General features: G+C 33.1%; 1 protein-coding gene across 1 annotated transcript in view; it reads left to right on the top strand.

Moving 5' to 3' along the window:
* The window catches only part of Meltrin (disintegrin and metalloproteinase domain-containing protein meltrin), a 244768-nt gene extending 218616 nt beyond the window's left edge, over nt 1-26152 (top strand). Inside the window, exons 17-19 of the mRNA XM_085809347.1 lie at nt 483-594; nt 4716-4854; nt 13559-26152. Of these exons, the coding sequence (XP_085665473.1) occupies nt 483-594; nt 4716-4854; nt 13559-14501 (1194 nt within the window). The 3' untranslated portion in view covers nt 14502-26152. The remainder of the gene's footprint in view (nt 1-482; nt 595-4715; nt 4855-13558) is intronic.
* The last annotated feature ends 1157 nt before the right edge of the window (nt 26153-27309 follow it).

Genomic DNA, 27309 nt, shown 5'->3' with positions numbered 1-27309 from the left:
TTCATTTGAAAGCACTTTTGCAAAAAATTCTTTGCATACCTTACAGTGATATTTTCAATTAATTGTTGAAAATTGAGCTGCGGCATTGGGAAGCTGTTATGTTGCTGACACAAAATTAAGTAAATACAATATCTTAAGACAACAATGTATTTGCATGCAGAAGATGCGATTTGTTGTGTTATGTTTTGAAATATCTGAAAACTGAGTCGTGCTGTTGGGCATTTACCATCCTCTGCATTTGGGAAACAAAAAATGTCTGTTTGTGGGTCTTCTCTCTACTGCTGGCCAAATGAAAAAATGCTGATTCTTGTTTCCTGTTAATATGAACTAAGTAGCTCGTTTTATATTTATGTGACTAACGAAGGAAAAAGCATAATTGTGTTTTTAATTTTTCTATAGCTGTAGAAATTCTTTCCTATTTTATGCGGGGTACTGAACTTAATGAATTACATTTTAAGAAAAATATGATTTTATTTGTGCAGGTATGTAACAGTAGAGGAAATTGCCATTGTGAACTTGGTTATGCACCTCCGTATTGTGATTCTCCAGGACCTGGGGGAAGCATTGATAGTGGTCCTGCATCTGATCCTAGCAGTAAGTTTTTTTACATCTATTAAAATTCTGCTTTGTATCAAGCGAAGAGAAAATGTATCTAATATTAAATATTACTAAAAATATTGCTAATTGTAGTCTTTTATCCTTCCAATTTTATTAAAATTGTATACTGATTAACTGGTTTTTAAAATATAACATTTCAGTGCATGTCGGTTTTGCCTTCAAATAAATGTGAACTTATATTAGTAGATGGAATTTTGTGGTGGTGCTGGAAATGCCAAAATATTATACTCTACGAGGGCTGCCTAATCTTTTCATGAACACAAGCTAACTCACCAATACAGGCAATATCATTCCTGGTGCATATGAAAAATATAAAACATTAATCTAAATAATGCAATGAATGAATGCCTCACGATCAGCTTAAAAGCATATTACGACTGGTGGGTAGGCCTGCCCCATGCTGTATAGTTTGGTCATTATATTCTTCTACCAGTTTTTTGTCTTGCAACTTTTTGGCAAATTGATTACTTAGTTCTATCCGAGCATTTTTCATTTAAATTGAGGTCAGGATAATTTGAACCTCCCAATAACACTGGGAAAAAATGCTTGTATTCCAGAAGTTTCATTTAGTAATAATATATACTTCTAGAGCAATAAGTGGGTGACACTAGTCTTTCATGATTCTTAAGTAAGTTGATGAGTACTGCTAGATGTTTTGGATCAAACTGTGTTTTTCTTATGGGTGAGGTAATATTAATCCATGGTGAAGAAAACAGTTTTTGTACTTTCATATTACTTTTGCTTGTGTAGATCTTTGATATAGCAGTAAATAGACTTATTAGATTCATACTTCCCTTTTTATTTATTTAACATCACGGGAAAGAACTTGGATTCATTTGATCAATTAATACAGTTCACTGCTCCAGTAGTTTGGAACCTGGAATAATGAAGAACTTGCTGATAGTTAACTTCCAGTTATTGGTTTTGATATTTTTATCAGTTGTCGAGAAACTTGCCTTTTCTTTGATAATGTTAACATCTGAGTGTCTATATGAATGAGCAGTACATTAATAATGAATTTTCATGTTGAGATGACTTTTATTTTAGCTCTTAATTGAATTGTGATCATTTAATTGTATTAAAATGCTTATCATTAGCATGTGAATTGCTGTTTGTTTTCTCCCATAATTTGTAACCTTATTACATGGTTCCTGTGCCAGACTATTTTGGGTCGAAGAATCTCAAATATGGATAATTTTTCATTCTGGACAATTTGCAATAAACAAATTGTTGACTAAATGTTGTAATACTAAGACAATGAAACAAGGATAGTTTCTTCTGTGTTTGGTTTCTAGCAGCTAAATAGGTGGCTGCATAAAAATTTTCATGGGTGCCTTTGTTACTTTGCCATAATAAATTACCTAGTTATGTGGCTGCTAAATCCTTGAAATAAAGCCCAGTACAATAATTTTGGGAACATTTGAATTATATTGGCTCATGGAAAAAATCATTTAACTTTCAAAGCAGCACAGATCTTTTGTTTTCTTTTTGTACTATGACATAGTTTCATGTGACATTGGCTGAATAGAAGGACATAGAATTTGAAATCATTTCTGAACACCAGACACATGATCTCAAAAGTTTCACCCTGAAAATATTTTTCTTTATATTTTAATTTAATATATTGTTTTGTATCCTCTTATTACCTGAGACATGTGTCACTTATTTCTGCCTTGACATGCTTGTAAAATCCAGTGATGTCCTGGCAGAAATAGAGGGTCTGTCCACGAAGTAACGAGACTGATTCCATACAATTAGTTTATTTGAAGATATAATTTTACAGACATTTAATATTCTTCAAAATAGCCTCCTCCTGCATTAATGCACTGTTGCCAATGCACTGCTACTCATGAATGTCCACCTGGAAGTCCTTAGCTGGAGTGCTATTCAGAACATACATTTCTACTTCCAGTTCTTCAGATTGTCAAAACAATGACCGTTTAAGGTGGATTTTTAACCGAGGGAGTAGAAAAAAATCCGCCGGTGACAGATTGGGGCTGTACGTTGGTTGGTGCAGCATTGTGATGTTGTGGTTTGCCAGGAACTGAGTCACTTTGAAGAATGTGTGGACCAGTGCATTATCGGACCAGTGCATTATCTTGGGGCAGAATCCAATTGTTTGTGTACGTCCAAGTGGACGTGCACAATTCAGTTCCTAATCTTTGAAACACTTCCTCATAAAAATCTACATTTACCTTCTGTCCGGGCTGTACAAACTCTTTGTGCACCATTCCCTTGGTATCAGAGAAGGCAGTGAGCATGGACTTCAATTCTGATTTGCTGACTTGAGCCTACTTTTGATGAGAAGATTGGGGCGTGTGCCTTTTTTTTGGGAAGATTGGGACCTCTGCATTCTGCCTTTTTGTTTTTGGGATCATACTGAAAAACCCATATTTTGTCACTGGTAATGACTGGCTTAAAAAAATTACCGCCACTCGTTACTTACTCCAACAATTCAAGTGAAACTGATTCGCAGTTTTCTTTCTCTCCATTGGTTAAAATCTTTCGAACCAATTTAGCACATAAGTTCTTGCCTGACAATTTGATGCACAATCAATTTTTTAAGTCCCAATATCTCCGAAATCATTGGGAAACTCATCCAATGATCAGAGACCAAAACACTTTAATTTTAGCCACATTGTCTGAAGATCAAGTACCTTGATAGATTCCCAGCACGTTGTTTGTTATCAACATCCTCTCATTCATCTTTGAAGGCTTTTGATACCTACACACTTTAGTTTGGGGCAAGGAATCTTTCCTGTTCCTTTGGGCAAGGCTTCTTGTAACATGGCAAGTGTTTCGGTAGCTGATTTTTTAAGTTTTACATAAAACTTTATGGCGTATCATTGTTTGACACTTCACTGCATTCTGAAAACTTAACCCCACTTTCAAATGCATGTCTGCTAGACGAGCAATCCATGCACTGCAAAGGCTCAAGGCCAACTGACTTCTGCCGGACTGTAGCTGATAGCCTCCACCACCCGCAAAGTGGGGCCATCTAGCCTTTTGCTTGGTGCAAAAAATTCAGTCTCATTATTTTCTGGATAGACTCTGTAGACTTTGCTCAGTGTGAGGATATTTTCCTATAAATTTCCGTTCATGCTTTATGGGTGATTTGTAATAAAAGCAGAATATATTGTAAAGGTTTATTATGTACACCAAGCAAAATTTGTTGAAATTTCTGAACATAAATTATTAACGAAAAAGTATGATATACCTTTTTATATTTAGCATACTTTATATATATATATTTATTATGTCATAAAGGTAACACAAATAAAATGCATTTGAATGGAATATTTTTTTCCAGTAGAAATATTTTACATATTTACATGTTTGTGTATTAGAAAGTGGATTAAGTTGCATAGGTATCAAACATACCATTATGCCTCTTGGCTGAAGTGGCGCAGCATTATGGAATTGCTTTAAATCCATAATTATGCATTGTTTGTTGATGGTATGTGCCTTTGTGAGAACTGCGAATAAGAAAAGCATGCATTGTGGGTCATAGCTCACATATAGGGTGTACAATGTGTTAATAAATATTTTAAACTGTTTTTAATGGCCATTTATAGCAAGGGATCTATTATATTTTTCATTTACTGTTTGATATGCTTGGTTATAAACCAGCTGAATTTCCAATTCAGAAATTTTAAATAACCATGTGTAAGTCCATATTATCACAATTTTGAAAGTGTTTATTTTCAGAAGATCTTGCATTGACAGTTCTTTTAAGAAATCAAATTATTTAAAATTTCATTAAGGTTTTTAATTAAAATTATTTTAGCATATAACTGTTGTTCAGTATTAACACAAATAAACATCATGGCAATATACGATGTAAAACAACAGTGGATTATAGGTTACGTATTGTCAAGATATGTGGTACTACTGAACCATTTTCCTCTTTTTTTTAACTATATTGTTTAATGATTTATGTGAAGAACTAGGAAAAAACATATCAATTTAATCTGATTTTTGGTAAAAACATTTTTTTCTAACCACTTAATGCCACAAATATTATTTCTTATTAGAAGATTTAAGGTTTGCAAAAAATTTTTAGTTGCTCAAAACCTCACTGCATTCTTATTTTCCAGGTTATTTTATAGTCATTGCGATGTACGTAATTTTCCTTGGTCTTCTTCCATTGATGGTTTTAGCTTCTGCTGGAATTTATTATTATCGCAATCATCTTAAAAACTGGTGGTCTAGGAAAGCTCATAAAGCCAATATTAAGTAAGTTCATATAGTTTTTCTCTGAAATACATTTTCATTCATAATATGCCACTAATTTAATTTGCTTGAAATGAGTGTGCAACCAATTTAGTTTTATGTTGTGTGAATTTTCCACTTTGTGATAAAAATTATCTCTTGTTAACAGTCCTTACTGTAAATTTTAACCTTTTTGCTCTACAAAATATTTTTAAAAAATTCTGACGCATAAAATGAATTGATTTTATTCAAAATTAAGTAATACTTTTTGTAAAATTAGGAGGGAGTGAGTGCAAACTAACTAGCTAATTGCTTGTTGCAAGACTATGCATGTTGATACTTGTTCCTTTGTCTGAATAACAAGGTCTTCCATCATCTTGAAAAATGATGTCCTGAACATTGCCAAACTTCTTTCTCACAGAAAGTTGCAGAGGACCATGAAGAATATTTTATATATTTTGTATCACTATCTATAACCATATATAAAATGCTAGAAAACTTCCTGTAGATGGTTACAGCAGTATCTATCACCATCTATAAGGGGGGCATTAAAAAGATGCCCTTTGTTTACAGTCTTCTAAATTTTGTTTACTTCGTAGCTACTTCTGTGTCTCTTAACCCTTTCGATCCGACTTTAGCATGATTTAAAATATAACTATGAAAGTAGCTTTAACTTAATATTGACATACTAAAAGAAGTGTAATATGAGTTTATATAGTTTTTAACTTTTCCCATTTCCTGAAAATCTCCTGGGACAATATGTCTCAATCATATTGTCAACTGGGACTGTTTGTCCCAATCATCTAGGCTATTGTGATAATAACCTTACACTGCATGTGAATAATAAAGTTAAATGAAATGTACCGAATATTTTATTCTTACAGTACAAGTGTGATATGCCGTAAAGCAGTCTTTACAAAGTGTAACCTGGCACATTTGGCAAATAAGGCAGCTTTCTTTAGTTATATATTTGTTCCCTAATTTCTTAAAAACACTGCAAACATTAGAACCCATTTAAAAGTGTGTTTTACTTACCCAATGAGGAATGAAATCTAATCTCTGTGATGTATGCGCCCATTAGGAACGAAAAGGTTAAATAATCAGCATGCTCTTTCTTGAAACTTGGCATCTCACATACTGCATTCCATAATATCCATAAAGATTAACAACTTATTTAAATATTGATTCATCTGAATTTTTTGTTTTGCCTTATGTTCTTTTGCTCACTGGAAAGTTTCTTTATAACAGTGCTTTCTTCATAATGCAGAGTGTAGTTAAAGTATGAGCACAAATAGTGCAACTTATTACTTTAAGTACTTTTGCCAGCAAGTTTCAGGCCAGTATACACTCATTGTCATAAAAATTTCCAAACCAAAAAAGGGTTGTAAGAATCGAGTAAAATTTAGTGTTTATAGTTATTTTAGTTTCAATATCTGGTAAGTGGTGAAGAAGTCGGAGCAAAAAGTATATACAGAAGAAATTATAAAGGAATTGAGGTTCTGGTACTTGATGGGCTACCTCTGCCATAAACAGACGATGCAATATATGTGGGCATTAAGGCATGGGATTTCTGTATGGTGTCCTGCATCATCTCAATACACAGATGTTATAAACGTACCCGTAATTTGATCAAACTGCCCAACTTGCCACCTCAGGTGACCCTAGAAATGTTAAATGTGACAAATCTGATGCTCATGCAGGATTTACACATGCACATATATATAAGTTGGTGGTGTGGCAGGAATGTGGTGGAGGCATTTCTTTGACATTCTTGCTGTATGTGGCTGTGTTGTCCTGTTAAAAATGCCTCTTGGAAATCCTGGTTTGAGTACTGACGTAGGTTTGAAGGATGTCACTAGTGTACTGCTGGGCTGTCATGGTGCCGTGAATGATTGCAAAAGATAAGCGTTGTGCTACTGTAAAGTGAAGGCAAGATTAAGGTGTTTACAACAGGCCTTAACATAGACAGTTGGAATCGCTGCCCAAATTAAATCTCAATTCATCACTGAAGACAACCTGATAACATCGCCTTGCTGAATACCACTCCAAGCAGAGGTGATTGTGGTTGGGTGTCATTGGTACTACATGCAATGGCCAGTATGATACCAAATGTCCTTGAACAATGTGCTATACTATCGACAGACAAAGGGCCCTGTACTTAAAGTGCTTCTGTGTCCAGTGGCTGACAACAATGCAGTTAGCACTATGTGTGTCAAGTAATCCTCTCAGCTAATGGTCTGCTGGGGGCATTCTGAGCATGTCACCTATCTGTATTATCCACTGATCCTAAGAGATCCTCATAGTAAAGTCAGAATGGGCTACTTTACCTAGCTGACCATATCTAGATTCCTTCATCTTGATAATTCGTCCCCTCACCAACTCTTACAGCTGTTCTTATTCTCTTTGATTATGGCATAATAGCATCCCCAGTGAAAAAGCATCACTCTGCAATAAGTTAACTACAGGCCAAAAACTGCCTCTGCTGAACTTTTCTATGCATCAGGGAGAACAAAGCTGAGTGCCATCTAGTATCATTGTGCGATGTGCAATCATGTTGTATTTCTAATCATTTGCATATATGCCTTATATGTGCCAAGTGTTTGAGGTTATCGATAAGTCGATATGAGCTAAAACAAAAAGCAATTAATAAAGCATAAATAGATAACTAAAATGCATACTAAGACCAAAGAACGTAAGTTTTTATTACTGCATGCTATAGTCAGGAATACTTGAGTAAATATAAGAGTTGTCACTTGTCTGATACAAAGTTGAGTTGTACTACAATACTTCCTCCACAAGCCACAACTTATTTAAAATTAACATTAACTTATTAAATTAACATTCATTAACAAGACTATTAAATGAAAACAGTCCTAACAAGGTACACAGTTCTTTGAACCTAACACTAGGCAATGAACATGATGTCTGCTAATTGCATTTTACCAGGCTCATGCTTGATGGACAGTTGACCTTCAATGAATTCTTGCACAAAGTGATAACGGACATCTATGTGCTTGGACCGTGTATGGTATTCAGGATTCTTTTCACTAATTCAGGATTAGTTCTTTAGCACTCTCACTCGCAGCAACATATTCAGCCTCTGTAGTAGATAACACCACTCTTCTGCTTTTGGCTCATCCATGGGAGGGCTCCACATGAAAATTTAGAGACCATTCCAGTTCTTGAGCGTCTTGTTTTTAAATCACCTGCATAATCAGCATCGCTGTACACTTCAAGCTCATTGGGATGATAGTTTGCTTGATATAAGAAGCCAAAATCTACAGTTCCTCTTAGATATTTAAAGATTCGCTTTACAGCACACCAATCCGAGGTCCTGGGATTTTCAAGATTTTCAGAAACAATGCTTATAGCATAAGCTAAATCAGGTCTTGTAGCAGTTGCAAGGTACATCAGACTGCCAACCGCCTGGTGATAAGGGACTTCTTTCCCTATCAGTTTGTTTTCTGTGTCATCAAAAACAAAGCTTTTGTCACTTGGAGTTGACACTGGATTGGCGGAGTCCATATGAATTTTGAGAAAACTTTTTTCAAATGGGCACACTGATTCACAAAAATTGAACCATCATTCAATATTGTTATGTTCATACCTAGAAACTGGTTCAATGGACCCCTTGTGATCTGAAAAGAATGATCAAGTTGATGTTAAAAAAATAAGATATGTGTGCCAATCACAATATTTACTTAATGTTAATTGGCAACAGTAGTGTTGTTGTCGAGTTGTCCTTATCTGGTGTGCATTGCTGTGGTTGCTTGTTTTCATGTAACCAAAATATTACCAATATATTTGACTGTTCAACTTGGACTATGTCATTTCTTTACCCACAAATAATTTAAAATATAACAGTTTACTCATAAACTCCTCCACTTTGTCTGTCCCAGCAGCTAGGCCATCATCTACATAGATAACAACGAGAAGTTTCTTGTCAGTTCTGTGTCTGATAAACAAGCAGGAATCAATGTACTAACTTCCAGTTCCTGGTCTTTCATAAAATTCACAAAACACTGATTCCAGCAACGGGGTGCTTGTTTGAGTCCATATAAACTTTTATGCAATTTACAGACTCTCCCACTATTATCATTGAAGCCTTCTGGTTGTGTCATGAACACTTCCTCCTTAAGGGTTCCACACAAGAATGCAGTCTTTACATCAAACTGCTGCAAATACAAATTTTCTTTTGCCACCACAACAAGAACAGCTCTTACAGTGTATCTTGCAACTAGGCTGAATGTCTCGTCATAATCAAAGCCTGCTTTTTTGGTATAACTCTTGGCTACAAGACGAGCTTTGTGTCGCTCCACAGTACGATCTGGATTAAATTTCTTCCTCAGCACCCATCGACAGTTGATAACTTTGGAACCTTTGGGTCTCTCAACAAGTTCCCATGTTTCATTTTCATGAAGGGTTTTCATTTCTTCTCTTATGGCGTCTAGCCACAGGTCACTTTCACTTGACGAAAGAGCTTCAGAATATATGGATGGATTTTCACTGTTTTCAAATTTTTCTTCTGCAGCTATGTTTGCCATCAGATAGTCTCTGGATTTCATCCATGTAGGACAGCTTTGGTTTCTCCCAGATTTTATAACAGGCTCTTGTTCTTTGGATAGACTACGTTCTTCACTCAGAGTTTCTTCATACCTTACATTTAAGTCTTCCTCCACCTCCACTGTCACAGGAGTGCTGCACAAACATTCCGGTTTGAAGTCAACATCTCGAGATTTTATGATTTTCTTCTGAGAGGGCAGATAGATCTTATAACCATCTTTCTTGTTTACATACCCCACAAAATGATCACAAACACTTTTGTCTTCAAACTTTTGTCTGAAGATCTTTGGTATATGTGCACAGCATTCGGTTCCAAATACTTTCAGGTGGTCAAGCTTAGTTTTTGGCTCACCAGTCCAAAGCTCATGAGGACTTTTGCTTTCATCTGGGGATAAACCAGTGTGATTTAGCAGATACACTGTGGTGTCACATGCGTTGGCCCAAAGTGACTGAGGCAATGGGGTAGAGTAGACTTTAAGGTATCCTTTGTATTATGGCGAAGTTGTTGTTTGATTTATTGCCAAGTTATTGTTTCATTTATGGTAGCCTGAGTAGTTGAATGTTATGGAAACCCTATTGTGACGTAATCGGGTGCATGATTCTGGAAAATTTTGAATCATGGGATGTTTTGTAAGTGTTTTTGTGGTGTGTGTTAAAACCGTTTAGATGGATTTAAATGGGTTTGTAGGAAGAAAGGTTCAGATGGTCACTATGTGAAGCATTCGATCAGAAAGAGTACCTGGTTTGAAAAAAGTTATTTGAGTATGATTGATATTTTGATTTTTACATGGCTCTGGGTGTATGAAGCGAACTCAAAAATCATGGTAAGTGAATATTTGCTTTTGGTAGTGCTTAAATGTATAACATGTTTTCCCTTTTTTTATGTTATTTTATTGTTTGGTTTAAAATGTATTTTATTGAGATTATGTATTTTTGTTTGCCTATATTGTAGAATTTGATGCTTCTTTGACTTTTTAAGTGAAAATATGTCGATGTGTACATGGACAAAGTAAAGGGAGTGTGCAATGCAAGTTTGTGCAATTCTGGGATTTTTTTTAAGTGAAAATATTTTGACGTGTACATGGATAAAGTTAAAAGAGTGCGCAATGCCATTTTTGTGCAATTCGGGGATTTTTTTTTTAAGTGAAAATAGGTCGACGTGTACACGGATAAAGTCAAAGGAGTGCACAATGCCAATTTTTGTGAAATTTGGAGGTTTTTTTTAAGTGAAAATAAGTCGATGTGTACATGGATACCGAGTTTGTGCAATTGTTTGTCTTGTTATTTTGGCTTTGTGAAGCGGCGATTTTTGCGGCAAAAATCGCCGCTTCGCAAGCCAAAATAACGAGTCAAAGAATTGCACAAAATCGGTATCCATGTACTGCCAAGTTTCACCAAGGGGTACCCTAAACTACACTGACTACAATTAATATTTGGACACCTATGCAAATGACGATATCTGCGGTCCCAAGGTATGCCACGGACTCTGCCGGTATATATCGTGTAGGAAACAGCATCGGCTTTAGTTGCATGCAAGATGCCTCGCAGTTCAGAGCTCTCCAATTTCGAGAAAGGTATAATTATCGGGTATCACAAATGTGGCCGATCCTTAAGAGACATATCTAGCGATCTGAAGTACCCAATATCGACAGTGGCCTAGGTGATCAAGAAGTGGAAGGTGAGGGGTGATTGTCGGAATGTGCCCTGAGTCGGCAGACCAATGAAACTGGGGGATAGAGACCGACAAATGCTGTTCAGAGAAATTCGGAAGAACCGCACCCAACCGATAGCCCTCATCGAGGAGTTTCAACAGGCATCCGGGAGTATTGTTTCAATGGATACCATCCGTAAGGAAGCACATCTGCTTGGTTTTCATGGTCGTGCTGCTGCCCATAAGCCTTTGATCACAAAGTCCAACCGCGCTGCTCGGTTAATGTGGTGCAAAGCACATCGAAATTGGACCGTAGATAAGTGGAAACGGGTTCTTTGGAATGATGAATCAAGGTCTCATCCTTTATCGTTCGGATGGCAGGGTCTGGGTCTGGCGTCTACCTGGAGAACGTCTCCTGCCAGAATGCATTGTGCCAACAGTCAAGTTCGGCGAAGGTGGAATTATGGTCTAAGGGTGTTTCTCCTGGTATGGGCTGGGACCTTTGGTCCCCATTCATGGTAAGCTCAACTCCAATGCCTACTGCACTATTTTGGATAATAATGTGCTTCCTACGTTGTGGCAGTTTTATGGATTGGACCCCTGTTACTTTCAGGATGACAATGCCAGTTGTCATGTTTCGATGTTAACCAAGGCTTGGTATGGTGCCAATGCAGTTCATCGAATGGACTGGCCAGCCCAGAGTCCAGACCTGAAGCCTATCGAGAACCTCTGGGACGAGTTGCATCGCCGAATTCAGGGGTGCACTACCCATGCAAAATCGGTGAAGTTCTATGTCTTCTCCAAGCCAAGTGGAAGAAAATACCACTAGCTGTAATTACCTCTCGTGGAGGCTCTACCAACTATTGATTTTGAATAAAGTTAGTTTTTCGTTTCTATCGCAGGTGTCCAAATACTTATTGGTAGTCAGTGTATACTTTTACCAGGCAATGCACTTGTTGCAAGCATAGAACAAGCCAATTCAACAATTGTTCGGTTTTCCCTCTCTGCTGCACCATTTTGCTCTGGTGAGTAAGGTACACTCAGAGTTAGTGCTATACCTTTTTCAGGAAGTATCTTTTAAACTTCACCACAGTCAAATTCTCCTCCTCCATCACAATGGAAGCTTTTCACAACATGGCCAAGATTAGTGGCTTCATTGAGAAACATACATAGACAACAACTAATTGGATATTGCCTGTTACAACAAGAAATTGTGTTTGTCTATAGAATTAAAGAGAAAGTATTAGGGGGAAAAAAGGAAGTAACTCAAACAGCTTAAATTGAAAGAAATGCTTGATAAAGTAAACGAATAATTATTAAGCCTTTCTTTTTGGAAAATTTTGATGCCCTTTAGATCATAAATGCTTCATTATTTCATATTTTTAATTTTATAATATCAACGTGCGATCTTATTAGATTTAATTTGATGATCTAATAACCGGAAAAATCCCAAATCCTTAATCGCCGAAGTCCCGACGAGTCCAGATCTTGGACTTTGTACTTTATTATCATTTCTTGCTTGTGCTATGTATTATTACTTTTCTGTGACATAATGAAATAATTAACCTTAGCTATAGGTAATACTATCTGAGATTATGTATATGGTAATTTTACCTAAATTTTATGTATAAGCTATGAGGTGTCTTTTTTATTGAGTTTTCAAGAGTTATTAGCACTTTAAAATGTGCTAATACAACTTTGACAGCTTTCTGAACTTGTCAAATTTCTGAACTGCCGTTCACCTGCATAAATGCTTGTGAATTGCCATGATGTATTGCACATATATTTCTGCCTTCTAGATTAGCTTGGAGATGATCTAGTAAATTTCCTTACTGCATGTGTAATGTGATGTTAAATGATATTTTTGTAGATATGAATTTTACGTTGCAAGATCTTCATTTGTCTTGCATAGAGCTCAAGATTTTCATTTGTCTTGCATAAAACTCTTTTGAAAGTTACATAATGTGCTGCTTACCTAGTTAATTATGAGTGATAAAAAGAAACTAAACATATGAATTATATTCATCATGAGAAATATCTAAAAAGTTCTAATGAAAGAAAAGTTGCTTTAAAAATTTCAAATGCTTTTTCTAAAAGGGGGAAAAAAATTAAACTAGTTATTCTGTATTTATTCTTGAATTATGTCTTAAAGGTCTTCATAGCTGTAATAAAAATTTTCAGTTAGATTCCTTAATCATGTTTATTTCAAACATAATTCTTGCCATGTTTTCATCAGTTCTCACATTGTATTATGTGATTAGATAAGCTTTTGTCATTCTTGTTACTTATCAAAACTAAATTATTTTTTCCTTTGGCAATCTACAGCTTTTTTTCTTTTTTTTTTTTTAGTGTGTAAGATCTTTATAGCTTATTTTATCTCAAATCTATAGAGCTGTTGAAGATTTTAATAAATTTTTTTTATGTAAATGTTATCTTGCTAAATCAGGCTTTTAATTTTTTACTGTGAAATTACTGAATTTATTCCTAACATACATACTATATTCTTATTTCTAGATCAAGAGCTAAGACTACAACTCAAAGGAAACTACAACCACCATCAAAGTTTCAGTTTGATAGAAATAGTATACGTACATTAGAAATTTCAGCCCCTCTTCCTGTTTCTTCATCAGTCAACTGCGCTGTGAGTACTTTACCTGCCCAGACCAGTCACAATTTGGCAGATTCTTCTGGTTTTTCTGAAGTTCAGATATCTTCCCCAGTTCCTCAGAATTCTGGTACTTTGCAAAGTAACAAATTTACTCCTGTTCGACCAGCTCCACCTAGACCTGACAATACCCCTCAGCGAACCCCTTCATGGACACCAGCTACAGCAGTTATAACACCTACAATAGTAAGAACATCTAGTCTCAGAAGTCCATGTGAAAGCAATGTTGGAAACAGACCATTAAGTACTTCAGGTTTTAGGCCCACTTGTCCTCCACCTAGACCACCCCCCCCTAAACTTAATTCATCTTCTTTACTCCAGCAAGACTTATCATCTTATACATATGAAGATATTCCAAAATCAAAAGAGCATGAACGTTCAGTGACACCTAGCTCAATTTATTATGATGATTGTCAGACTTTAGATTTTACTGATACCCCATTGGCATTTGTTCATATGTCTAAGCAAAATAATGTGAAAGACAGTAAGATTAATGATGTATCCTATCATAAGCAAAATAATTGTGCTGCTTCTGAACATATTTCTACGGATGTAAATAAAATAAATAATAGGACAAATAAAACATTCAATATAAACAACCAGAGTGTCGGTGCTTGTAAACCAGTGTTTCCACGTGTTGTAAGGACAGGAGAAACTTCACTTGTTGCTTCATTAGCCCAAAAATTTGAAAAGCAAGATAGTTCTAATACTTGTGACTCTCTTAGTAATTCACTAAGGCCACCTTTCAAATCAAGACCACTACCACCAAGGCCTGATAATCCTCGAGCATAATGTTACCATTATTTCCAAAACATAGTGAATGATTCAATATATTTTATCCTATTTTTATTTATAAAGACTATTTATAACTGTTGAGGTCATTTTAGACCAAATGAAGATTTTTTTTTTTTTTTCATAACGAATTCGTTATGTTGAAGAGCTTGATTTTTTTTTATTGAAGCATTATGTGTCTTACTTTCATGTTTGTGAATATTCTTGTTCCTATAATTTACTGTAATGGATATCTGCTGAGAGCTATGTATATTTCTTCATTATTCCTTTATTGTTGTTCACTGAAATTTTGGATAAGCTTTTAATTTAATACAAAGAATTTGATATTTTATGATCTTTATACTGAATAATGTTTTAGTTTTATCCTTTATATAATAGGGGCGTACCTATTTATTACAAATTCGGAAGGTTACTTGGTGTTAAAACAGATCACTTTATAGACACATTTTGTTTTTCTGAGTCCTTGAAAGTTGAAATATTTAAACTTTATCTCTTAACCTGTTTCTTTGTTATAAAAATTAAAGAAATTATATTTAGCTTTTTAGAAGTTTACATTGTAAAAGTTTTCCTTAATATTTCATATTTATTTTGTTATTTTTTTAACTTACTGCCTTATGATTTAAATGACAACTGTTTATTTTACGGTAAGACAATAAAGCATTTACTTGTTTCCTTAATTTCAACTGGTGCAAAAATAATAATGTTCTGAAGATGTTTTTTGCCTCTTGCAATATTTTATGTAAAATGAAGACAGATCTGTATACTTAATGTTTTTGGTAGCCTACATTTTAAGATATAATTGGGGAGAAAAGAAGAAAGTAATACTAGTTGAAATTTTAAACAAGATTTTACGTAACTTAATGCATCATTCATGTGATTCAAGTTTCTGTAGCTCAGCATGTTGCGCAATACTACTGTAAAGCTGAAATTTTCTTAATTCTGTTTTGAAAATAAGTTTATTTTTGTAATTATTTATTTTATTAGGCAACTAATGTGTGTGTGTGTGTGTATGTGCAGAAATGTAGAAGCTGCATAATGCAATCATTTTTGTTAATCTGTCACCAGAACTTACACATGTGGCATGTTTTGCAAGAAGCAGATTTTTTTAATTCTGTTAAGACAGCACATGTATGAAAGTCATCTGACACTGAAATGATATGATTTGCCAAAGAGGGCTTTGAAAATGAAATGGCCAATTTTTAATTTGGGTCACTAAAATTCTGTTCTTAAAAGCTTTCGTCTCTTTAACTCTTCAGATAGTTTTTGTAAACACTGGAAGTTCATGTTCTAGATTCTCAAACCCTTTTTTTATGTATGCAATCAATATTTGTTGGCTCTTTTGTTACTTTTATGTTTATATATTGTTAATATAATAATGTTATCAGTCACAAAGTAATTTCATTGTCCGAAATATTTCCTTTTACAATTCCGTGACTGTTAAATTTCTCGTTTATGAAAAAAAGCCTTTCTATAGTTCATTTTTATTTGTGCATAAGATATGCTAAAGTATGTAATTACAGTATCATATGCAGAGTAGCATTACTGAGAAGGAGAGTTAGCATATATATATATCTGAAATGTTAACCAAGTTCTATATAAGCAGAAAATGCTAAAGTTTTAAAATGTAAAGTAAACATCCAATGTCTTATATAGTTTTGTCAAAAGTGAGTAAATTCATACCAGTTTGTCATTCAAATAGATAAATCAGGATCACTTTGGAATTTTTCTTGGTATTTATTAATTTATTAAATTCTGAAAGCTTTGCATGTAATTAATTATTAAGCTTCACAAAAATATCACTTTTCATTTGGAGTTGAATGTTTATACATTACAAACTAGCACATCTGATCATTATCACTTGTGTCAGAATTTCATTGTTTTAATTGTATTACATAGTCTGCAAAATATTATGTCAGCTGTGAAATATACCTAATTAAAAGGGCTATTTTGATAATAGTCATTGAATATAATTCCTAAATAGGCAATTGCCTGTATGATTAAAGTTACCTAAAACTATGAATTACTTAAACATGTACTGAAATTTATTATTAATACTTTAGCATCGACTGTACTGCAACTTGTTAAAGTAATCTGTCAAAGTTGTATTAAATGTGTATGAAATAATTTAAAATCGCTTTAGGCTCCTCCTCCTTATGAGAATTGAATCAGATATGTATCAAACTCTATTATATATAAATGGAAAAGTTAACTAGTGATGATTTTTCAAGGGTTAAAATGCGTAGCTAAAGAATAAGAATGTCACTTGATATAACTGAAAATGAGTTATTTGGATACATAAAAATATCAAGCTTGGTTTACAAAAACGGAGATTATTCCAATGTTCGCAGGTACTCGACAAAAGAGGTATTTTAGTAATATCAGTAATAATAGCCATTTCTAACTAGATATTATAAATCAATAAAGAATAATCTTGAAGTGCCTCTGTCACATAAAGTTAAAAAAGCTAATAGATTAATGTAGCTAAAAATGTCATAAGTGGAAACTGTCAGTTGTTTAAACTGGTCCTTTTGAGCTATTGAACTATGCTTTGAATATTTTTCTTGAAGCTATCAATAACAGAATTTTTTTAAAGAATACAATATTTTAGTACAAAGGTAGCTTGTTGCCAAAATCTAAATTTATTAATAGGAAAATCTGTGTTGTTACTCACCCATTCATTTTAATAGGAGGATTTTGCATTTCTGTATGTAATGAATTTTTTGTACAAAAATTAGCTTTTATACTAAATCTTCATTAATTCTTTAAACAGTTACCATTAAATTTTATGCTGCAATATTAATTTATAAATGCCAACTGAAAAATTAAAAAAGAGCAAATTTTAATAAATGACCCAATATTTTAAATAAGAAAACTGCTTAGCATAGTTTAGGAAATATTGCACAATATAATATAACACACACAGATCTTAATTCTGTTGCAAGATAGCTTTCTCTAAAATGCAAGAATCAGTACTAAAAAATATAGAGTATTTTGCAGTTGTTTTCAGGGTTTTTTTATGTTTATGTAATCTCAACAGAAGAGAGTATAAATTAAACTAAAAAGCAAATTATTATTATTTTAATAAATTTAGGAATTTTGTTGTCAGCATTTAGTTTTGAAACAGCACTAAGCAGTTGGGTTTGCATATATGAAGATGCACGATCTTTTGGTATTTTCTTACTTTGATACAATGAGAATGAATTGCAATCAGGCAATTATACAGCACTCAATGTTATCAGAAGCAGCATTTATTTTTACTTTAGTAAGTACTTAAAATCCCTGTGCAATATTTTCATAGCTTATTGGATATGTGTTATTTTCATTTAATTTAAGGAAGTTTATTCTTGGAACATCATTATTCCAAGTATGTTCTCATTTTGAGTACAAAATGTATCATTCATTTACTTTATTGTTTAAAGCATTGCAATGAACTACTATTACATGTTTTTTTATTCCAAGTATGTTCTCATTTTGAGTACAAAATGTATCATTCATTTACTTTATTGTTTAAAGCATTGCAATGAACTACTATTACATGTTTTTTAAGCCTTACAGATGTCTTTAAGCCATTTATAATTAGTAATGAGAATTAAAGTTCCTGAATTATTAATAATATCTGCTAATTTCCTTCCTTTCTTTTTTATTTTTAAATTACTTTATGTAAATAGGAATGAGAAATTGTATGATTTCGAAATAGTATATCTAAGAATCTTAAGTATTGTACAGTAGTAGATATGAAATCGTCAGAATTTTCATCCATTTTGTTTGTTTTAAAGAAACATTCAGTATTAGTATGGTTACTTACTTTGCAAGTAATGAAACAAACATTATTGTTGTTCCTTAAATCTGGATTTGTGTGCACAATAAATATGTGGTTGAAGCTAAATGTGCTGAAATATAAGTACAAAGATTAAACATGTCTAAATAGAGGCTATACATAAATTTGTGAATTATAAAAGTTTTTTAAGTGTAGTTATGGTTGGATATGTTGTGACTTCATTATAAAAATAAGTTATAAAAAAAGATAGTCCTGCAGACTTTTATCAACGTGGTTTTAAGTATATATATTGTTTAAATATCATCGTTGTATAAATTGAGTGAAATTCAATACAGTCAAAAGTTGTTAATTCGGACACCCATAATCTGGAACTCAAAGCTGATGCATGTGAGTAAGACCTTTACGGCTGCGAATATGCGTGTTCGCATGCACATAATACGTTTACGCATGCGCGTTTAATGTATAACGGACGGTATAAGCTAAGCTAAAATTATCTAATTCAGTTAATGTCACAGATTGCGTAGTTCCTTAATCTTCGAATTGGATGCGGCTTATTATTTTTTGCAGACTGTTAGAGCAATTTTATAAAAGTAAGCTTGAACTTCAGATTATGTCAAATAGAATTTCCGATATATATTTACTAATATGTAAAGGATCTACAAAGCGAAAGTATGTTTCGAAGTCCATTAAACAAAAAGTGGAATTGCTGCAAAAAATGGATAAAGGCATATCCTTTGTTTCTCTAACCATTCCGAAATCTGTTTATTAATTTCACGCTACTCTGGGGGGGGGGGAATGTCACGTCACACAATGAATTGGAAGTTGATCTGTCAGCACTATCCTTATCTTCAGGGCAGATGTTTTTATTTTATTTGGCTTATAATTCCTTACTAAATGTAGTATTTCATCTTGATGTACTCCATCTTTGATATGATTTAAATCAAATTTCTCATCATAATAATTCACTTCAGATAGTGAAGAAAGTGACACACAGGTTATTGAAAACGAAAAAATTTCGATTGACAAATTAGTCGGTATTTTCGACACAGCAATTATTGGACTTGAACAGCGGAACTTTGTAACTGAACAAGAAATTATGTCTGTTTATAGAATTAGAGAAAGTATTATCACATAAAACGAAGCAGCTTAAACAACTTACATTGAAAGAAATGTTTAATAAAGTAAACAAATAAATATTAAACTTTTTTTTTTTTTTTTTTTTTGTAAATTTTGATACCCTTTAGATCATAATTGTTCTTTATTTCATAAATTACGGTTTCATATTTTTAATTTTATAATTTCTGCATGCCATCTTACCAGATTTAAACTTATGATCTATAATCCGGAATCGCCGAAGTCCGGATTAACAACTTTTGATTGTATTTAAATTTGATGATATAAATTTTATTAAACAGTTTTGTATTTCAATTTGTTAATATTTTTTCAAATTTACAAACTAAAAAAATGCAGTTATGAAGAAAACATTAGTATTTCTGATCTGTTTATTACTTAAAGTGTATGAATTTGGCCATGTAGAACAACTGAATTTGTGAACTTGTCATGTTAAATTACTTTGAATGCAAATAGTTCAGAATATTAGTAAAATATCTCATTTGGAAAATTATTTTAACATCAAAGGATAAAAATGGTAGGTTAGGCAAAATTGCCAATTATTTATTTATTTGATAACGTACCTTTAGCCTGGTTAACTGTGGCTATATGCTGAGATGTGGATTTCATGAGATTTTAAAACTGCTCTAGAGACACTAGGCCCAGGCTTGTTGAAGCTCAAATTGTGTCCTTTTCATTAGCTGTGAGTTGCTAAAATAAGTAAATGTTTTTGTAATGGGCAAATAAGTTGGCCGGATTAGTTTATAGTATGAGCCAGTTGAGGACAAGTAAAATATTTCATTTAATTACATCTGAATTACTGTCTCTGTATGTGCTGCTAAAAGAGCCCTAGTGCCTTTAGAATAAATCCTCAACATGAAGGGGTTGGATGTAGTCAAGGAGGAGAGTATGATTCTGTCAGTTACCAGGTAAACTAATGGCCTTAAACTGAATGGCTGAATAATCGTACTGTTACTAAATTTCCTGTACCCAGCACAACCTTTTTAATAGTTTGGCTTCCATCAATTTGTTAGATTTCGTTGATTTAGCACAATATGAATCTGAACTTGTCTGTCCAACTATGTGTTGGCCACCATGCAGTTTCAGTATTCTTGGATGCAACCAAATGCAGAGCATATTGTCATGGTTTAAGCTATGGGTCAGTGTCAGGTGTACATGTACGTTAGATAAAGGGCTCAATTTCCTTTTTAAAAATTAATGAAAATAATCAGTTCATTTAAGTATATTTTATTTGTTTCAAACCCTTAATTACATCTGTATGTAATGATGTTAATTTTGCAAGGGGTCTTAAAATACCTTTAGTTTGAGATTTGACCAGTTCTGACTGTTACATGTGTATAATTCTGCAATATGAATCCTAAATTGGAATAATTCTGTAACTCTGCAAATGGCATAATGAATGCTGTATTGTCCTCACTGCAGTAATTAGGATGTTCTGCACTTAACACAGCATACAATATAAATGACAGCTACAAATATCTGCTATTTATAAATCATCAGCAATTGCAAATTGAAGTGATCGTGTCATGTCTTTTTAAGACTCGCCTGTATTTTTATGGGTGGGGGCTAAATTTACTATACAGGGTGATTTGCTACCAGACCGATAAACTTGCAGGGTGTAGGGGGTACTGAGACTCGAAATTACATAACTGTGAGCTATGGTGCAAAGAAGCAGAGAAAAAAGAACAGAAACAGCACCACATTAATGGGACAGAAAACATTTTATTGAAAGGTTGTACTATAACAGGGTGTTCGAGATTATAACCAGAAGTCGTCTGGAACGCCTGAGAGCTGCACTCCATGGAATTCCTTATGTTCTGGAAGATTCCTAGTATCTCACATATCATCCCAGTAGCTACAGATATTCGAGTGACGAGGTCTTCAACTGAAGGAACAGGGATCTCGTACATCAAACTCTTTATCTGAACCCAGAAATCCATGCATGATAGGTCTGGTGATCTAGCAGGCTTATGAACCGAGCCACCACGACCTATCCACCACTGTCCAAAGGTTACATCAAGGTGTCGGTGGATGTTATTCATGCGATGTGGAGGAGCCCCTTCATGCTGGTACCACATGGACCTATCATGCATCAACTTCATCTGGAGTCACATGAAGAGTTAAATGTACGAGACACCTGTTCCTTCAGTTGAAGACCTCGTCGCTCGAATATCTGGAGCTGTCGGGAGGATACGTGACGTGCTAGGAATTTTCCAGAATGCATGGAATTCCATTCAGCACTGCTTTCAAGCCTGCCAAACGACTTCTGGTCGTAATTTCGAACACCTAACCTTTCAATAAAATGTTTTCTGCCCGTTAATGTGTTGGTGTTTCTGTTTTTTTTTTCTCTGCACTATAAGCTCGCAACTACGGCATTTGCGACCCTGCATTCCGAGTCGTCTCTGTAAACCCCTCACACCCTGCAAGTTTACCGGTCTGGTAACGAATCACCCTGTATATTGTGATGGCCAGTGAGAGGCTTGCAGGTTTATGTATGCAGCCCCCCCTGCTCAGTTAAGTGTTATTGTCGATTGCGAATTTCAAAATGCACTTATATACTTTCATACTTTTAATCCTCTTCAGGATTTATTGAAAATACTAAGTTGACTTTAGTAAATTTGCTCTTTTTGTAAACCCACAGTATTCTGCTTAATATGTATTACATTCTTAAGTCTCAAAATTTATGGTTTTGTTTCTCAAATGTTTAATGTGGCATTTTGAATTTCATGTTCATGTAATCTAACATATGATTTCAGTGTTGCTTTACCTGGAAAACGGGTTTGAAGGAAATTTGAAATAACTATTAACTAGTATGTTTGTTATTAAAGGGTGTATTCCTAAATTTTGGCTAAACCTAAACATATTGTGTGACTAACAACCTCTACACAGATTGGCCCTCATATGTACAAAAGTCGACTGCATATAAGAATAACACGGGTAGTAACTCTTCTGTCCCCTCATGGCATTGTATCAAAAATGAATAGAACAACTCAGAAATAATCATACCCATCTTTTAAAATTTATTTATGTTTAATTAAGAGATCTTTGATAGCTAGTTTTAAAAAAAACTAGCTGCTGCAATGCTCTGATTGTTTTATTTATTTCATATGAGTTCATTCATTCCCCCCTAAATTTGGTTGTTTTTAAGACACATTAAATATCAGAATTCGTTCAAAATTTTGAAGTTTGTATTACAAAATATTTTTTTATGATTTTTGTAAGTTATCTGCTTTTTATAAATTGTTGTGTAAATAAAATATTATAGTATAAATCTTTAAATGTACATGTTTTCTGATTACAAAACGTGAATGAAATTTTTGACTTTAGTATAAGCAGTTTGCAAGCTAACATCGTATTTGTGATATGTATTAATCGTCAAATTGTGATCTTTTATGAACTAAAAAGTGTCAGCATTAAGAAATGCCAGCAACGTTCTCTAGTCAACTTTGCATGCTCACATATTTATGTATTTGTTTTTAAGAAAGTTTACATAATGTGTAATAACTCTGGTATTTATTTGAAATTATTTGCTTTTGCTACTTAATATTCAAGAATAATTATTTTAGAACTATAATTTTAATTTTGATGTTTTTCATGTAGATGTATCCAATCCAGAATGTGTTTTCTTTAATACACGACTGCCTGGATTTACTGCATGTATTTTTTTAAGAATGCATTATAATAATACTGTGCCTACTATGATGCTGTTTAGGATATTTTCTTTAAATGCCCCCACTGATAGAATATATTCCTTTAAAAATTTTTCTTCTGTCATTTTGAGAATATATTTTATATGTTCTTGGCATTCTTCCCAAATGGCTGAAAATCACAGATTGTGTCTATCTCCGTACTCATTAGAAAGAAATGCATTGTTTTTGACGTCTTATTTGCTTCACAATTTCTTTTTCCTCGCTATAATAACATGCATGTTAAACTCAGTTACATTTTTACCATAAACAATGATTGCTGTTGGGCAGTTATTTGCTTCTGGTGTATTCTTAATAATACACACACAAAATGTTATTAAGAATTCTAACAATTTAAGTTTGAGAAATGTTCAATACAGCATACATTTTTAAGAAGTCATTAAAGCTGTAAAACATTTATCTAAAAAATCAGTATTTTAAAGGATAAGAAACTATGGAACATAATATATCGAAGCTGAAGTGTACATTAATGCAGAATGATTTACTTCTATTCACATTTGTTAAAAGGAATGAGTTAAGAGCTTTTATTATGAACATCTTCTGATCAGATCAGTCTGTTCTATTTAGTTATTATTTTAGCATGTTAAAATTCTGTTTCTGTTTCTGTATCTCGGATTCATACTAGCTAGCCGCCCACCAGCAGCCGAACGGTAAAGTCGCTGAACACTGGTAGTTCGGTCCGAATCCCGCGAACGGGTGGCTGCATGGCCGTTTTCGTGGTTTTCCCCATGTGTAACGTGTATACGAGCCAGTTTCCCTTAGAAAGTCCTCCACGAAGGCATCCCTCCTCTTAGGCAGATAGCCCTCGAGGCTTTGCCATAATCACACACTACTACTACTACTACATACTAGCTAGCCAGCAGTCAGGATTATTACAAACTTTAAGAAAGTATTTTTAATCATGTTACTCAGAATGTAGATTTTTTAAAATTGTGAGTTACTAAATACTCACAGTATTGAGTATGAAAGTAATAGATGTACAACTGTAATTATCTCCATTTTAATTTCAAATCACTAAAACTGATAGTGCGTTTCTGTTAATTTTAAGTGTTAAGTCTTTTGCCGATTCTTACATATTTACTGAAATGCATCATTTGTATGCTTAAAATGCACTAATACACCTAAAACTCAGTTTAGAGCAGCGATGTATGTAAGCAGTATCTTCTTCTGCAGTTTGAGTACATTAATTACCTATAAGACTAGATTTTTTAAACAAAATTAAAATATTTATTTACGAAATAAAAAACATTAAAAAAATTTTAAAATTTTGTTAACTAAATATTTATCACAATATATACAAATAATAATATCTCAAAGGAAAAAATTCAAATTTGTATTTACTTTCTATTCGAAATCTAAAGTTTGTAATTTAAATATAGTGACAGCTAAATTTAATTAATCATTATGTAACTTACTTTAAATTGAAAAACAAACCAACTTTTCAGAGAAAGTTTTCCAAGTGGGACAAAACTTTGGAATAAAATAATAAATAAATAATGGCAACTTCTTTTTCTTTATTTATTGAATTTTTCTTCTGCACACAAATAAAAATAGATATGTTTGTATGTAAATAATTATAAATTTATTTCTTACTACAGCTTGATACTTGAGGGCATTTCGACTATGATAAAAGTCGTAGCCTTGGAGAGATTGCTAGAAATTATCTTCTTCACAGATTGTAAATGCTCGTCAGTCATTCGGCCCCTTTTCTTATTAATTTTCCACTGTGAAAAAACTTTTCTCTTATACATGTAAATATCTAAAACAAAGTGATTATCAGTGCCAAAAACTTATAACTGAGTTGTTAATAAAATTTGTATTTTCAAATCTTTGAATAAGATTTATATCACACTGTAAATTAAATTAGCTCCATTTATAGATTTTCTGCTGCATTATCCTCATTTGTTTTTAATGGAGGTGAAAATAATATAAACTCGGACTTCAAATAATCAAAATGACATTGCTGATCGCAAAAAGATTACTTTGGGAGGTTGCTATTTTGAGACCACTGACCTATACAATGATACAGTGTTATTGATACATCCAAGGAAAGAATTCCGAAGAACATATGGAAATACATTTTTCCAAACTGAATAATGCTCTAGATGTTTAAATGTCATTACAAAAACTATATTCAAACTCTACTGTATCATGTTGCTGAATTTATAAAGGTATTTTTAAGTTTATATGACTGTACTTTAGTAGTAATAATAGAAATAGGGGAATGAGTTCCTTGTATTTAAAGTAAAATTGTGAACACTTATAACTTTTATAATATTTTAACAGTCCAGGTTGTTAGATACAGTGGATGAAACAGACTGAAATGTAATGTAAAATTTATTTAAAGTTGCACTGTCTAAAAGTCATATATGCAGCTAAAAAATTTTGTTTGGATTCTTGTTATAAAATATGTATGAGAATGAAATGTCTCTGTATTTTGTAATATAAATGTAAAAGACGGAATTTAAAAGTCAGTTCAAGCACTGTTTTTAATTTTTATGTTCCTACAGTGTACGAGTATTGAGAGTATAAAATAGTTATCCTAATTACAGTTGGCAAGTCTACTTTTTTTGTGAAGATCTCATCGTTTTGATGACAACTTGTGGCTCGGATTTCAGCAACATTTAAGTTTTGAGATTTTTGTAAATTAGATGCAGTTGTTAGTATAATTTATATTTCATCTCACTATTGCTTTCTAATTATATGCTGAAAATGAAGAATAGGAATTATATTCTGGGTTGGATATATATATCTCTTTTATGTTGCTTTGTGTGTAATAACATAACTCTTCATTCCGAATGTATATTTAAATAAGTCAAACTGATGCTTGCAAGTTTCCTGAAATTTTACTTGACGCTTATAATATTAAAAACAAACTTTTTGTGTATGTGGCTGGGAAATGTAAACATTTTACACCTTCGGGTAGTGTGCACATGAACCAAAGCACTCAGCCAATAATAAATGTGTATTTTTATTTATATTCTGCTTTATTGAAAAAATAAGTGAATAAAAACAAAATCAAAACATTGCTGAAATTATTCATTCTTTTTCTCATTTAATAAACTAAACATTTTTCCAAACTGAGTACCAGAATGCTTTTTAGGTAGAATTCTGAAGTGACCCTATAAACTGACTGGTGATAGAGGATATTCAGTTTGAAGATTAACTGTGTGTGTATTAGCTAATAATGCAAAATACATTATACTGCCATAATGGAAAATATATCATGTTCATTAATTATATTTTGTATTATTTTAGTACAAAATATATAGTGTGCTCTTTTTTACACTTATGATCTATCATTTTAGCCTAATTTCCAAAAGATGAGTAAGAAATGAACAACTGCCTTTACTGTACAGTATAAATTAACTGTTTCCAAGTGTTAGTGTTACTAACTTTTGAGTGAAAAATCATATAAACATACTCTCATACATAACCTGCAATAAGGAAATTTTGCTTTTGGAAATATATATATACTGTTAGCTTATTATGAGTACTCATCAATTTCTCTATTCTTATTGCTCCAATAATCATTGTTAAGACAATGATGACTATGATCACACACAGAAATAAGGTTATGATGAAGACTTGAAGTAATGTAAATAGTGTATTTGTAAGGTAGATAATCCATTTCATTCATTACTTTGAAGAAATGAGAGAAATGTAATCCTGACTATCTTCTCTGGAAGGTGAAAAAAAATGGATCAAGCTGGATGACATCAAGTGCAGATGGTTTTGATGATGGCTGCGACGACCTTGTTTTCTCATTGTTGTGGATAGGCATCATGACGATGTGCTGCTCCTTTTGACTCTCCATTTCCTTAAATTTGACTCTCCATTTCCTTTGCTGGAGAAATCTGCAAGGCCTTTTTTTTGTCATACATCAAATTTTATTCCACTGTAGGATCATTGTTATTCATTACTTTTCCATTAGTTTTTTGCCACTTAAAACACTTCCTCAAGATCTTTCAGTGGTTCCACTGTTGGTTCTTCAGTTTCAGACTCTTCACTTTAATAATGTGGAAGAGTGCTTAATTTGTATTTTAGAATGCAGGATGCAAATGTATGCTTTGAGCATTATTTAATGCATTAAATACAAAAATTAAACATAGTGAGCATAAACTATATTCAGAACCCAGCATAGACTATGAATATAGAAGAAGCAAGTGTTGCCTCATCACTACTACAAAAT

This window comes from Stegodyphus dumicola, chromosome X2 (assembly GCF_044657685.1).
Source record: "Stegodyphus dumicola isolate Sdum_Otavi_A_Nest chromosome X2, ASM4465768v1".
In the NCBI taxonomy this organism is placed as follows: domain Eukaryota; kingdom Metazoa; phylum Arthropoda; class Arachnida; order Araneae; family Eresidae; genus Stegodyphus; species Stegodyphus dumicola.
Note: the sequence above shows the minus strand (reverse complement) of the source record. Positions and strands in the feature narration are given on the sequence as shown.